Source organism: Ananas comosus, linkage group 1 (assembly GCF_001540865.1).
Source record: "Ananas comosus cultivar F153 linkage group 1, ASM154086v1, whole genome shotgun sequence".
NCBI lineage: Eukaryota > Viridiplantae > Streptophyta > Magnoliopsida > Poales > Bromeliaceae > Ananas > Ananas comosus.
The window spans coordinates 4,158,666-4,175,023 of record NC_033621.1 but is presented as its reverse complement, the minus strand read 5'-3'; the positions used below and the strand labels follow the sequence as shown (position 1 = coordinate 4,175,023).

Sequence of the window (16,358 nt, the reverse complement as noted above, 5' to 3'; positions counted from 1 at the left end):
ATCCACACTCTCCTATACCCTTAGGTAAGGAAGTGTACAGACCTCAACAACAATAGCTCAACATTAGTTTTGCTAGGTGGGAAATAAAACTTACGAAATGGTGAATATTCTTTGACTCCAGAGGGAGAATCCTTCAATCAACTAAAAGATGGTTCAATAGATCAATCAAGTATCAAGAGAGACTCAACTCGAAATCCCCATTTTAACCTAAAATTCAAATCTAGGGTTTCTCTAAGCAAATCAACAAAATGTATCAAATGAAAAATATAGTTCTAACTATTAAATAGCTCTAAACAAGTCAATCGTAGGTTGGAGGTCTCTCCAATCAGTCTTCCAAGTCAGTCGTCAATCATGGAGAACATAAAGCAAGAGAGAGAAGGGAGAGTATCAAACCCATATATTACAAAAAATCGGGGATCAACCAAGGGAAGGGGATGATCACCTTGATTTGACTGGTTAAGAGGCATCAAAGAAGGAGTAATGGGGGCTTTGGGGGTACATATTTGTAGATGTATGGTAACCTTGGCAATCCTCCCGAACGCCGAGGCTGCACTGTGCGTACGGGTCACGGGTTTGCTATGTACCGGGTACAATGCCACGAAACATGCTTAAGCAGGCCTGCGTAGTTGGTGGCGCGTTCTGGCTGCCCCAGGGTCAGATTTGCTGATCAGGTAACAGCCATACGAGTACGGTTAGCCACCCCGATGTTGCAAACCGAGAGCAAGCCTAAGTCTCACTTTGGCGGCCTTAGTGTACGTTGGGGGAATATTATGTTTTGAAGGACCACACTTCTCGGTCCGAGCTAGGTCCTGAACCTGTTACCGACCCACGAATTGGGGCAAAACTCATACACGTTTCCTACATCGAATTTCGGGCAGTTTGCAACATGTCATTTATGCAGTGTCCTCTACAGACAATTCCTTTTAATTTGTCTTTCATGCCCATTTATGACATGGCATTATCTTTTTCGAAAGGTTATGGGACTTGTAGAGTTTGATTCTGAATCGTGCTAACGTAAATGTCAGTTCTATCGAGGCCTAGGCTTATCCTGTTTGACCCAACGCCGAGTGGTGGTCTTAATTTTTGTCTCACGCCTGACTTTGAAGAATTTTGTTGTCGTGATTGGAGTTGATGATTGGTTGGTAAGAATTGATATGGAATTGTGCGATTCATTGATTGGTGCTCTCCAAAATCGGTACTGTCTTAGATGATTTGACATTGAGTCCGCGTTCATTGAGTCTTTCTTCTTGTGACGGTCCGAAATTACTCTTCAAATATTGTTCCATTATTCCTCCCAAGAGTTTGTTGTAGAGTCCTCAAGTTGTTGTTATCTTTCGAAATTCAACGCGCTCAGCTTACTTATTAAGTTTTAGCCATTTTTTGAATCCATTATAGAAGTGATTGTACAGCTTAGCTATTGTCATCGTCGTTTTTCCTGCCTACTTTCGCCATTGTCGCTTGATTAAAAGCACTGTGTTGAGTTGCAAGAGCATTTTTTAGTTAAAATGTATAGACATTTTTTAAACTTTTATTATCTATTGTTTTAATTGAACCTAACTTTTTGTTATTGAATTTACACCGTTTGATTTTGCTTCTTTTTATAATTTTTGAATTTATATTATTTAAGTTACTATAAAGAAATTCCAAAATCAAAATTAGTAGGTAGGAGATGAATCAAATTAAGAAAAAAATATGGCGGTCAGAGATTTAAATTGGTTAAGTGAGGAGCATCTTATCTTTGGGTTGAAAGTATGTATTTTTCTTACATGCGTTTAAGGAAGTTAATGCAGGCAAGTTGCAAGGTAACCATGTGCATGCTTCTCTCTCTCTCTCTCTCTTCTCTCTTTCTCTCTCTATCTTTCTTCTGCATCCTTCTCTCTCTCTCTCTCTCTATCTCTTTTTGGAGGTTGTAAAAATGTCAGAGGCCTAATAATAATTTATTTTCTGAATAGATCCCCCAAGTTTTTTTTTTTCTTTTGGTATTAAATGGTACGACGATGTTATGCAGCAAACTACTTGGTGAGGTATGATATTTTGTTTATTTTTGATGATTGTTTTCAGATTGTTATAGTTTTTTTATTTCTCAGGAGTGGTAATATTAAATTTACAGTGTACTTTTGTAATTTTGACTTGTTGTTTTTGTTTTGTTGTATTTTGTATTTGTTTAGTTGTTTAGGTATGAGATTTTATTAACAATTTCTTATTTCTAGGCTTTTGAGTTGATTAAGTAGGATTTTGTTATATTTATGATTGTAGTGTTATGTAAGTTTTGACTTTATATAATTTAAATAAACTTAATGCAAAAAATAAAAAAAAAAAAAAAAAAAAAAACAAAAAAAAAAAAAAAAAAAAAAAAAAAAAGAATTGATAAATAATTTGGTACGTGTGTTAGCTAAAACGAAAAAATGTAAAGAAGAGACGAGTAAGAGAAGAGAAGAAGGGGAAGAAGGGAGGAGGGGAGGGGGAAGATGAAAGTTTATTAGACGGTTTATATATATGTAAGATTTTTTTACTGTTTTTGAAGTCCTATTTGGGAGTATGAGCATGGCCATAGCGTGGATGAACCGTATGAGGGTACGCCTATGCTTTTTGAAGACGGCTAGCGGAGGGAAGTATTCAAGCACGCGAACTGCGTATTTAAGGTCGAGAAGATGTCGATAGCGGAAGATATAGAGGTGAAAGATACGAAAAAATAATATATTAATTGATTTTGTTAAAAATTACTGTTAAATTTAAATTTTAATTACGAAGTTTATTTATTGAGTGCAAAGTAAAAAAAAATAAAAAAAGTAGTGCACTGTTTTTTTTTTCGAAAGGAAAGAGAAAAGGCCGATGAGTGATGGCGCAATTGGTGAGCTAGGACAGGTCGAGCTGCTTACACTTTTCCGATTTTTTTTTTTGTTTTTTTTTTGGTATACGGTTTTTTTTTTCACAATCATATTCGGTTTAGTCCTCATCGGGGAAATTCTACTTTATCGGTCCGGTTCCAATGTTCCTACCTATTTCAGCGACGAGGCGAACCGGACGCCAGATGCAGCCCTTCCTTTAGTCAGGTACCGTCTAAAAACTCCGTCCTTTCTAAACGTGTCGCTTATAGAGACCCCTTGAGCCTGCAACAATGAGTTTAGGGATGCACGGTCGGGTTAGGTGAGCTCCCGCCCGTTGTCGTATGGGAGCGGCGTAATGAAGAATAAAGGTTTGGTGGAGAAACGGGTAAGTTTACGATCCGGACGGATTCGGGCGGAAGCGGAAAATTTTTTTTGAGCCACCCGACGCCCGAATCAGCCACGAATATTATTTTATATTTTTTAAATATTTCTAAAAGTATATATTACAACAAAGTTTAAATAAAAGTATTCTTTCATTCTAATGTTTTGTATTTGATATTTATTTTGAATTGTGATATTATTTTTCTTTTATTGTTAATTAAATATTGCTTTATTAATGGTGTATTATACTTTATTATTAATTTATTTTTTATTTTCAAAATATTAATAATATTATAATTTTATAAAAAATATTAGTTGGCGGGGCGGATTCGGGGCGCCGGCGGGAGGCGGGTTACGAGGCGAGGCGGATTATGGGATGTATTTTTTAACCCGTCACGGATTCGGGGCGGGAGGCGGGGCGGATTTTTGCTAGTCGGGGCGGGAGGCGGGGCGGGTCTCCCGCCCCCAGATCCGCCCCGTTTGCATCCCTGACTGAGTCCACGTGATTGGTGGCCCCATTATAAAGCGACGATGAAAATGTTCTGAAACCCCTCAACTATAGGACATTTTGAAGAAGACCCTTAGCCACCGTTTGGTTCGGGGTTAAGTAAAAACTTGCTATTTGAGGGATAGAATTAAGTTCAGGGTTAAGTTCGGGTTTGAGTAATTTTGTGTTTGGTTGAGAATTGGGTTTAGTCCAAATATAGATAAAATAGTATTTGGTTGGAGTAGATGGGATAAGAAGGATAGTGGGTAAAATAGTATTTTTGGTTGGAGTAGTGGGGTGGACTAATCCCATCCCAAATGAGCTATCCCGGAATAGCATATTTGGTATGGGGTTAGCTAACCCCACCCCCCAAATTGGGTGTTTGGAAATAACTTCGGGGTTAAGGGGTTATTCCACCCTTTAACTCCAAACCAAATGAGTGCTTAACTTTTACTTATTTTTATTTTTTGAACTAATTTCTATGTAAAAAAAAAAAAAAAAAAAAAAAAAAAACATATACAACTTATTTGAACTGTGGATCAACTATCCAATATTTTAAAATTTTAATTTTAGCATCTAATTTTTTAATTAATTTGATTTGATTTAGTCAACGATATTTCGACCTTAAAATTTAAACTAATTACTAACTTCAATAAATTTTATTATGAGAATTACATAAAATATACTAATTAAATCAGTAAAAATAAACTACACATTCATATTTTAAAGTCAAAATATCGTTTAGTGACTCAAATCAAATAAATTAAAAAGTTGGACAATAAAATTAAAATTTTAAAAAGTTAGATAATCAAATCAAAATGGTCAAATTCTGTACATATTTAACCTAAATTATAGAAGCGAAATAAATTGAAAATTTTAGTAAGTCACGGGCGATTTACCTAATTTAGTGTCTTTTACTTACTTTTAAGTAAATAAAATTAGAATAATAGACTACTAATAGCTAGCAAAATATTTTATACAAGCAATATTTTTCAAGCTTGTAGAACAAGGGTTAAATGTTGGTGGATGTTGCTTACTGTTTATATTTAGTTATTTTTGCATTAATCTTTGCATGTATGTTATGTTTTAGTACTGTTTATGTAATCATAAGCTTTAGACCTATCTTTACTTATATGTAATGCATATTTTTCGCATAATTTGATGGATGTGGTAGATCACATTGCTAAGGTAAAGAATTTTTACCGGTTATAAGCAATCTGATGACAATATTAGATGAAGATGATGACTATTGGGATTGCATATTCATAATGCTCGTTGACCAAGAATACTTAACATATAGTAATATATATAATAAGTGACAATGTCGTACCAGACCTTTTACTGGTCATCAATTGATTGTGATATCTTAAATGGTCATTCCAATCGAGAGTACAATCATTTTCGAATGACAACCACTACATTCATTGCTCTCTGCAATTAGCTTGTTGGAAGAGGACTGATAAATAGCACCATGAATATGATTGCTGACTTTTTTACGTAAGGTATGGGGTTGCAAATAGAATGCTGGCAGAAAATTTTCAACATTCAAGAGAAACTATTAGTCGTTGAAAAATTATTATGTAACTCTACCATTGAGTAATGCTGCAATGCATCTAAGAATTAGGAGTAATTCTAATTTTCATCATTTTAAGGTAGAGTCTACTCGTTATTCATTTTTGTTACTAATAGATTAGTATGTTGCTTGATGATTTGTATAATGCAATAGGTGTGATGGTCGGTACGCATATTCCGGTGGTTGTCCAAAAGAGCAAGTAACCACGATTTCGGTATCGTAAAGGGTTTACATCGCAGACTATGATGGTTGGTGTGTCTTTTTATATTTGTATGTATAAGATAGGAAGGTTCAGCTAGACCTGGCAATCTCGACCCAAACCCGCGAGTGCCCGCAGGTTACCCGCAAATTTGCGGTTATGGGTACCAACTTTTTCAACCCAAAAAATTATGGGTAAAACGAGTGGGTACCCATTAAGCTGTGGGCATTTTGGGTAACCCGCAGGTGCCCGCGGGTGCCCACGGGTACCCACACATATATATTTTAATTACAGAATATATTTTTTTAATTAATATATTTATTTATTTATTTATTCATTCTAAAAATTCTAACCCTAATTTTTTATCGCGTTACTTTTTTGTGAAATTTTTTTGCTTTAAGACTTTAAATATTTTTATTATATGTTATGATACTTTAAATAATGAGTTATAATATACTTTTAAAACTTATATATATATATATATATATATATATATATATATATATATATATATATATGTTTTGTACTTAAAAAATATAAGAACAAAAAAGAAAAAAAAATTACGGATAACCCGCATACCCACCCGCCCACTCGCGGGTGGGTATGAGTAAAGATGTTGGCTACCCAAAAATTTGCGGGTAAATTTTACTCATGCTCAAATAACTCACGGATACAATGACCCGCCCATGGATTACCCAACCCATCCGTTTGCCAGGTCCATTCAGCAGATGATATGAGAGTTCTAAGATGGGCTTGCGAAAGTGGAAGCTTAATTATCCTAGAAGGTATGTGCCACATATTTGCTTCGTATATTATAATGTAAATACTTATGAATGATTATACATTGTTATTGAGACTTGCATTTGTCGACAATATTTGCATACAAATATTACTTGGTAGATTCTGAATATATAAATACATATAAATTTCTTGCGTCATATCATGAAGAGAGATACCATCTTAGTCAATTTGATGGCAATAAACGTTGCCGCACACATCGAAGTTCGCGGGACTTGTATAATCATCGGTATCCTCAATTAAGAAATATTATAGAAAAGACTTTTGGCATCTTGAAGAAGCATTTCAAGATCCTAAATCATGCAACTCTATTTTCCTATAAAGTGCAATGTCTGATTAGTATAGCATGTTGTGTGATACACAACTTTATTCTACGATATCAAGAAAATGATAAATATTTTACTGAAGATCTTGACTTATCGTCTTCAAAGGATAAAGAGGAAGACCCGAGCGATTTCAGCGGTACATCAGACTCACACGAGGGCGACGATCTTCGAACTAGTATCATAGACCAGTTATGAAACAGTAGAAGTTAATTATTTAAACTGTCGGTTTTAATAAATTATATTAAATGGGTTTGCACCCAACAGTGATAATTATATGTGATTGTGTGGTATATGTAGACATGTATATGTTTAATTGCATACTCAGTCTTGTGTGGTACACTTTGTAATATATATATTGGAATGTTTTTATGTCAACACAGTTTATTGTAAATGTTTGGTACACTTTGTAATATATGGTTTGTTGTGAATATTACTAAATTATGCTAAACTCACAAATGTTTGGTATAATTATATATTGTTGCTTCCATTATGATAATATTATGTACTTTATTACTTACATGGATTTTTATACAATTTAGACATTTTGCACATAAGATACCTGGTATTTATAAGTGGTCGTAGGAGGTTTAAAAATTTCAATGCAATACAATAATGTTAACAACCATAATTTCACTGTAGTTAATTATTTGTTCACATGATTGTAAACCTAATTGCATTATTATTAAATATATTTATTTGTAGGGTAAATTATTTTTAATATTATGGACTCAAAAATGGCGGAATAAATATTGAAATAAAATTTATGTTTAATTTCAGAATATATTAATTCATTGAACTATTTATCCTATCAAATTAAATCAAACTATATTTCTATTTAAATATACCTTCAAATTTTGCTTATATAGGATTATAAGCATAAGGGGTAACATCGTCATTTTAACTTTTAACTATTATCTATTCTTCTTATTTTATTTTATACATTCAAACACTATTTTTTTTTATATCTGGTACAAACCTTAATACTCATCCAAACACAAAACTATAACAATTCCAGTTTGTTCCAGCGAATCAGCAATTCTAGCTTATATCCAAACCAAACTATTTAGAATATAAAGATAAATCATTAGTGCAATATGTAATCTCTAGATATGTTTTATATAATATAATTAATCATTAAGTTTAAAAAACCTAATACATAGGAATTAAATAGTTTTAAAAATTACTGCGTTTACAGGATTCAAAATTTGTATTTTTAAGAGACTGGTCCATGGTGGACCGGGTGTACGGGAAACTCCACAAGTCGGTAACTATGCCTACCGCTTTTTTTCGTGGCGTCTTGGATAAGAAACGCGGTACGCAACGATTGGCGGTGGAATTCGACGTCCGAGATTATTTCCCATTGTAATTTAAACGGTCGATATTCAGTCCGCATAAAACATATTATACAAATTTTGAAACATATTTCGAAATTATTATTGCGAATAAAGTTACTTTTTGCATATTAGTCCCTGAAATTTCAAGTAATGAAATTACCGTTCTGCTATAAAAGGGGGGCATTCCCTTCTATCTCATCACTGTAGCTACTACGAACTCTCTCTCTCTCTCTCTCTTCCTACTTAACACACGATTAAGGTGTAGACAGAGAGAAAGAGAGAGGAGGGAGACGAAATAGGGCTCGTGTTTTGTGGAACGCGAGGTCGATAGAACGAAACCCTAGCGACGAGGTTGCTGCAATCGAGGAGGGCGAATTCCTAGTTCCCGAGACCGAGGAGGAGATGACGTTGGGAATCGCCTTTTCTCATTGATTTTCCTGGTAATTTGTGCCCTTCTTGTTGATTTGATGTGAGAGGGATCAGATCCGGGAATGGCCAATCTCTGCGGCGGCGCTCGCGATGGTTTTGCTGCGGAGAACGGCGGCGGGGGAGGCAATGCGGCCGCCGCGCCACCGCCCGCGGCGTTGATGTTGGCGGCGGCGTTGAAGGGTGAGGGGAAATCGGCGCCGGCGCCGGCGGCGGTGGCGCTGAAGCGGCGGCCGTCGATAAAGCCGAGCTTGGAGGTGGATGAGTTCATCAATCTACTTCACGGATCGGATCCGGTCCGGGTCGAGCTGAATCGGCTCGAGAACGAAGTGAGAGGTGGGAATGTAGTTAGATCCAGATTTTATTTATTTATTTTTTTTTGCGTGTGCTTTTTTGCTAAAAAAATTTCTCTATTTTTTTGGGTAATAATTCGTTTTTTTTTTCTTTTTCTTGGTTTGAAATGGTAAATTTGTGGGGTTTTTGCAGACAAAGAACGGGAATTGGGGGATGCGTATGCGGAGATTAAGGCACTGAGGTTGTCGGAGCGTGCGAGGGAGAAGGCCGTTGAGGAAGTGAGTTAAACTTTTTTTTTTCATTGATTTATTTATTTCTTTAATTATTTCTCTGTTCTTCGCTGATTGTTTTTTATGTGCGTTGTTTACTCCTATTTTCTCGTTGTTGTGCTACGAAATCACTCTGTGAATCTAAGTTCATTTTGATTTGGAATTAACCCATTTTCTATGGCATTGTTGGATATTGTCTGTGTAATTTCGAAGTGATGATTCTAACTAATGATCTGGAAAATGGATCTCGCATCGTCTAGGGATTTGCGGACATTCTTCAAAATAGGATTGCTTTGTAGCACACATTTACCTTAGTTGGGGATGTGTTCTACGAACACAGCCTTTTTGATGCTTCGGAGCTCCAAAAAACATTTAAAAGTGTGTTAGCGCTCCACTCCTGTTATGCTAGGAAATAGATAGTGAGAGGGAGATCCATTCTTGCGTGGTGCTTATCTGGCCAAGATTTCTACCTCCGTTGAATAACATTGGAGGAGTGGAGATCTAAAGCTTTTATCGGATATTTTTTAAGCCATAAAGCATCAAAGCAATTATTATGAGAGAATGCCATCCCGAACTAGGCCATAAACCTGTTAAACAGCATAATCAAATTCTCCTCTATGATTATCTGTAGATTTTGAATCATCTTTCTTTATAAAGTATTAAACTTTTTAAAAGTTTTTTAGTTTGTTTTGAAGATATATTTTAAATTAAATGGTAGATTACTTCCATTAAGTTGTATTCGCTGTCCTCTTGTTGTTTTAGTTTGTATTTAGCCTTGAACTGATTCACTCTCTAGGAACATCTCTTATTTTTTGAAGAGTTACGATTGTTCATTTCATGTTGACAATAATTCTGATTCTGCTTCCCTCTATGTAAGCTCACGGAAGAGTTGGCAAAAGTGGACGAGAAACTCAAGCTTACTGAGTCACTTCTTGAGAGCAAAGTACCACATCAAACTCCTGAAATTTTTCTTCATTGGTATTCTTTTCTCTGCCAAGTTAGGCTAATTTATGGCTTGTTTGTCTGCAGAATCTTGAGATTAAAAGGATAAATGATGAAAAGAAAACAGCATTGGCTGCCCAGTTTGCAGCAGAAGCTACACTTAGAAGAGTTCATGCAGCTCAAAAAGATGACGACATGCCCCCAATTGAAGCCATTCTTGCGCCACTTGAAGCAGAACTAAAGCTAGCTCGCCAAGAGGTACTCACTAATAACTTATGTTGAATGGTAAATTTGAGAGAACACTTTAATCTTCTTGGTTGTTATTTTAATTTCCTTAGTAGTTGCTAGGTGCTCTCCATTTGGAAAGTTTTTTATTTTGCTAATTGCATTCCTGTTTATAGCATTTCTCTTATCTCCAACTGTAACGGAGATAACATGTACCAAGGCATATAAACGGGTAATGATCAATAGCTGATTTATGGTGTACTTTCGTTTCTATGAGAGTTGTGTTTCAGTGGTTGGTTTTGGGTTTTTGCCATTTTAAATATATTTTTTCCCTGACTGTTCTATTAGTATATTGGTATATTTGTTTCTTCTTGCTCTTGAGTAGTATAATAGTCCGTTATTATTGTGGAGATGAGTCGCATCAGATGTACTTTTGTAGGCAAGATCAAAATCACGATAAAAGATTAACAGTAAAACTTCTCTTTTCCAGATTGCAAAGCTACAGGATGACAACAGGGCATTAGATCGTCTTACGAAGTCAAAGGAAGCAGCCCTACTAGAAGCAGAAAGAACTGTTCAGATTGCATTAACCAAAGCCTCTTTGGTGGATGATCTACAAAACAAAAACCAAGAACTCATGAAACAAATTGAGATCTGTCAGGTATACAGAAAATTAAATATTTAGAAATATCCTTTTGAATGAATTATGGGGGAAATGTGGAAAACAAGTTGACGTGTGATGCTTTCTTTATTTATTGTTTGCATTATTCAGGAAGAGAACAAGATTTTGGATAAGATGCACCGTCAGAAAGTTGCTGAGGTTGAGAAGCTCAGCCAAACTGTACGAGAGCTTGAAGAAGCTGTTCTTGCTGGTGGTGCAGCTGCAAATGCTGTTAGGGATTACCAGAGAAAAGTTCAGGAGATGAATGTAATGAAATGGGCCTTTACATGTAGTTTAGAGAATAATAAGTTTTGGAGCTCTTTAAATAAATGATTACTATTATTACTATGCATTATTAGGAAGAAATGAAGACCCTTGATCGAGAGCTAGCTCGTGCGAAGGTTACAGCGAACAGAGTTGCGGTCGTGGTGGCAAATGAGTGGAAAGATGCCAACGACAAAGTAATGCCTGTTAGACAGTGGCTTGAAGAAAGAAGGTTCATGCAAGTGAGTACTAACCGAATATTCCTGGTTCCAGACTTGATGTTCTTATCTTCTGGGCCGTCATTTCAATTGTCATGATTCCTTAGCACCTGGCTTAATGTTTTTGTTTATTTCGTTGTACCACTCTTTATTCATTAATGCTTACAACAAAAGATAAATTATGTAAGATGCTTTTTGCAGGGGGAAATGCAGCAACTGCGGGATAAGCTTGCAATAACTGAACGAACTGCAAAATCTGAAGCTCAACTTAAAGTACCTTCTGAAGATCAGATCTCATGTAGTTTTGTTGTTATATCCATTGACAGAGAGTTTTTTAGATTTCCTTCTTCTATTTTTTTTTATGTGTCTGATAACTTCAAGCTTGAACTTCTCAGGAAAAGTATCAATTGCGGCTTAAAGTACTAGAAGAAGGATTGAGAATGTCTGCAAATGGTACTACTGCCCGAACCAATGTGGATGGAAGGAGTCTAAGCAACGGCCGTTCACGCCGCCAGTCTCTTGGAGGGGCTGAGAGTATCTCTAAGATTAATGGCTTCTTATCGAAGAGGCCATCTTTTCAGATGAGAACCAGTAGCACTTGTACAATAGTCAATCATGCAAAAGGGACGTCAAAGTCATTTGATGGGGGTAGTAGATCACTTAAAGCACTTGAAAATGGGGCTGGCCTTTCAATGAACAAATCCTCTGATGCCTTTGGAGATAAGGAGGCACATAATAATTGGGAGGAAAATCCAGATAAGAAACCGAACGAAATGTCAAGTATTGATTTGAATGATTGTGTGTCTGGTTTGCTATATGATATGTTGCAAAAGGAAGTAATCATCCTAAGGAAAGCATGCTATGAAAAGGATCAGAGTCTGAAAGATAAGGATGATGCAATTGAGGTGAATGTTGTCTTGGTAGTCTAAAATTTGATTCCATTGTTATTCTTTTAAAGCTTATGTAGCTTGTATTTCAATTTCTCTGCTATTCAGATGCTGGCAAAGAAAGTAGATACTTTGACTAAAGCAATGGAAGTAGATGCCAAGAAAATGAGAAGAGAATTAGCTGCAATGGAGAAGGAGGTGTCTGCTATGCGATTAGAGAAAGAGCAAGATAATAAGGCTAAGCGGACTACTACTACTACCAAGGCTGCTGTAAACAGTTCACAGCTGCCGCTTGCAAGGTATATCAAGCAAGTTACTTGTTGTTTTGTTTGCATAGCGATCATGATTAAAGGGTCTAAGCCATTAGGGGTTTATCTACTATAAATCATGGAACGTAGTTTCTTTAACTTCCTTATACACTTGTATGTTTTGTTTGTTATATCTTTTATTTATTCCATTACTTATGCATTACATAATTTCTTTGATAACTCTGAAATTAGATTCAAGTAAATAGTTAAATTTGTGGATTTCGCTAATGCGAATCTCTAAAAGTATCTAGTGGTAAGTTAGCATTGTAAATGTTAGCATGCATTCACGCAAATTAATCTGTTGCTTCTCTTGCTTCGTCATGAGTAGATGAGGCTTGATTGCAACCTGCCCATCAGAAACATGTGCAACATATCCTTTCTTCTTCTCTGTTCCAATACAAAGCTTCAATATGTCCTACTTCTCTGTTCAATTGAATATGTTTAATTCTTTCTTGAAGTTGCAATTCCTCCCTTCCAGACTCATGCAATCTTGAGTTATATCCTATCATAGCCTCCCTTGATCATCCTTCTGTGACATCTCTGAAACCAACCACCACAATAGAACTTCATCTTATTTTGACCTGCCTATCAGATGATAAATCTCCAATATCTGCTTTCTTCTCTGTTCTGTTAAGCATTTTTAATTATCATTAAGTTTCAATGCTTCCCCTTCCAGATCCATGTGCAATCTTGATTTATATGTTATCTTAACCTCCCCTTGATCATTTTTCTGTGACATCACCTCAACTGCCGTCGCATTAGAATTATATAACATCAAGTCCTGAATAATTCTGCCTAATCAGAAAAGAAAGTGTTCTTTCATCATTCTATACATCTTTCCAAAATCTTGTGCTTTCCCTCTTCTGCCTCCACTCCTCTACATACTTTGAATATTTTCCAACAGCCTTTAACACTTCTTACTCCCCCAAAAGCTATAGCTTCAACTCTCTTCTACCTATAGTAACTGGCTAACTACTTAGAATCGATCTTTGCCAAATCAGCTCCTGAATAGTAAACTCTTTATGTGTTACTCTTTTCGTACTCCATTCTTCAGTGCCGATGTCATTGTCTTTCGCTTTTGCTACCAATAGCTGTTGCTACCATTAACAGGTTGACGAATTCTATTATTAATTTGGTGCAACAAAGTGTACAGGAGCAGAAACGCATTCAGTAATAGCTTATTTTCTTTTTTGAACATGTCCATATGCCCAAGAAAAAGAAAATGAAAACATAATATATAGTTATATACATCACACAGGATCAAAATAGTTGATTGTTCAAAATAAGGTTGTTGAGCCACAACTCTCTAACCATATAGTCTGACCTGCAAGTTGAATAATATTTGGATTAATAATTGACTGATTAACAACCTTTTAAACATATAAGAAGGCCCATTTAGTATATTTATATAAAGTACATTTTATATAAAGTTTATATAAAGTATATTTATATAAGTTTAGGAGACATCAGCTCCAGAGCAGAGAAAAGATAGGGACTCAATTGCAACTCTTCTGTAGTTTGAAGCAAAGAGTTAAGTGCCGTGGCACGGTGTCTCTCCGGAAACTTGCCGGCACGGTACAGCACGGTGCGTACCGGGCTGTGCCGATGCGTGTCGGTCACAAAAAATATATATGCGACACGTAATGGTATGAAATGTTTATTTTCTTTAGCAACAAAATACGTCAATTATTTATTATGTATTTTTATCAAATCTTTTGAACTTTATTGGGAAAATTACTTACCAATTTCAAAATTAGTGGGTTTTGAGTTGTGCCATCGGCACGGGAGCTATATCGTACCGATATCTTGCTGGCACGATACGACATGGTGAATATGACCCGTGCCGGTGAGCACTTTAATCCTTAGTTTGAAGACTAAAGTTCCACAAATTAAAGTTTGAGGACTGTGTAGCCCACCCAATAGTTCGAGGACAATTGGTGTAATTTAACCAAGCTTGATATAATGAACTTACGTTTCATGTTACTTCTGTAAAGAACAAAGATAGCTTTCACAGTGCCCTCTATTATGGAGAATAAAGTGCAACAACTAGAATGTGAAGAATATAATAGACTGATAATTGATAAAAGTAGATCCTATGAGCTTATTTAACCAATTTGGATCAACATTCCAAAATGAAGCCTGCCTTAGATCCATTGTAGTGAAAAAAAAAGGTGTTTTGGTACGGATTGGTTTCAGACCCTAGTTTTAGCATCAGAACTGACTGGAAACAAAATATTTAGGTTTTGGCTTGCAGTTTTGGTCACAACATTAAATAATGCTCTATGCTGATGCACTTACATTTGAAAGTAATTGGGATGTACAAGTGATCAAGTAATTGCAAATACAAATACAGATCTAACCATCCGCATCAACATTCTTAGTTAGTACTCTAGGAAACAACACAGTGGACTCAGATACTCCGAAGTCATAGTGTAGTCCAAGTTGTCGTTGACTTTAGGAACAAAGATTGGTTGATACACAAACATGTCTATTGTGTTCTAAATGTTGTAGTCCAACCTTTGATAACCACCATCGTGCTCTATGCACTCATCGTCCGATGTCCAGGAGGCCCCTATTCACTTCAGGTGTCACTATGGGGCATGAGTTGTGAATGGACATCGATAATCATGTAAGTAATTCCTAAAATAAAATAAAATGAGGACTTTGTAGCATGGAATATGTTTGGAAAGTCCATTAGGTTATGAAACGTTGTGTAGGCCAGTCCCCTTGTAGTATTCAATGTGTTTAAAGAATATATCATGTTACTCAGTCAATTTTGAGAAGGATGGATTAGCACCCAAATCTTGTTGAGTGTATAACAGTCTTACTCGAATATTGGTGCTGTATGTAAACCATCTGTTCATTTATGAACCTTTTGCCACTTTGGCGTTGTTGTTACAGGTGACAGGCTATCGTTGTTATGACATAATTCTTGAAGTTTCTAGATGAAATGCTATTAATTTTGGTTTCCAATGACAAAAAATATTGTTCGGAAAGTCTTTCCCAGTAAAAAAACAAAGTTGTTGCACCACAAAGTCCATAAAACGAGTTCAGTGCCAATTTATGGTTTAGAATTTACATAGTAGTGTTTAATTGGGGCTGAAAAAGAATGCAGTTGCTTTTGTTTTAGTGAAGGTGCTATTATAAGAAACTGAAGACCACTGCACAAATTTGTTTTTACAGTTCATCGCACGGAATTTTATTTTTTTAATTCACTCTATTTTTTGACGTTAGCATTTATACATTCTCTTCTTTGGATTCAGAAATGTGCCTCGCACTGGTCTGACACAAAATCTTCAATGAGTGGAGATGTTCACAATGCAATCTATCCTCTCTTCCATGTTGCTTTTAATATCGAGAATGATCCGATTGGGAATTCGAAGCTAAGAGGTAGGCCTTTTCATCTGACTAGTAATTAACTCTATCGTAGTGGGCTGCTTCCTTGTAGATGTGTTGCCGAGTTTTGGCCAACACTGATGACACCTGTTTTGGTAGTGTGTTTTCTGTCGTTTGTATTGGTCGGTCGGCCCGGTGTTTTTGTCTCGTTGCTGTAATCTTCTGTGTGGTGTTTCTTTTTTCTTCTTTTTCCTTGTTTTGTCCCCCTTGTATAAGGCTGTGAATAACATTGTAATCCCAGATACATAAGTATGTGTGTTATTCATCCAAGCTGAGCTTGCTTTGATTTTAGCTAACATCATGTTTGGTAACAGCTACTTCCCCTACAGAAATTTTTCTGCTTCTTCCTTTTACCTCGTAATGGGAATGTGATATTAAGAGCGCCATAATAAATTAGACTTGTAGAATTTTCAGTCAAATTCAGCTAGTGAATAATGATTTGAATTGAATCGATTAGCGGGAACTGATATTAATATAGCCATCTTTACTAGGGAAGTGTCAGATTTATCAAATTGAGTTAGAATTTAGTGAATAATGACATG

General features: G+C 35.8%; 1 protein-coding gene across 1 annotated transcript; it reads left to right on the top strand.

Annotated features, from left to right (window-relative positions):
• LOC109714932 (microtubule-associated protein 70-1-like) lies at nt 8,127-16,112 on the top strand. Its single transcript, XM_020239690.1, has 11 exons — nt 8,127-8,688; nt 8,839-8,924; nt 9,793-9,858; nt 9,945-10,115; nt 10,573-10,743; nt 10,855-11,010; nt 11,103-11,249; nt 11,427-11,498; nt 11,621-12,130; nt 12,221-12,411; nt 15,684-16,112. Exons 1-11 carry the CDS (start codon nt 8,418-8,420, stop codon nt 15,721-15,723), a joined length of 1,881 nt encoding a protein of 626 aa, XP_020095279.1. The 5' UTR covers nt 8,127-8,417; the 3' UTR covers nt 15,724-16,112.

Coding starts and splice junctions, on each gene's coding strand:
- LOC109714932 (XM_020239690.1), top strand. CDS start 8,418: ATGGCCAATCTCTGCGGCGGCGCTCGCGATGGTTTTGCTGCGGAGAAC. Junction 8,925..9,792: donor GGGAGAAGGCCGTTGAGGAA/GTGAGTTAAACT, acceptor CCTCTATGTAAG/CTCACGGAAGAGTTGGCAAA. Junction 10,744..10,854: donor AACAAATTGAGATCTGTCAG/GTATACAGAAAA, acceptor TGCATTATTCAG/GAAGAGAACAAGATTTTGGA.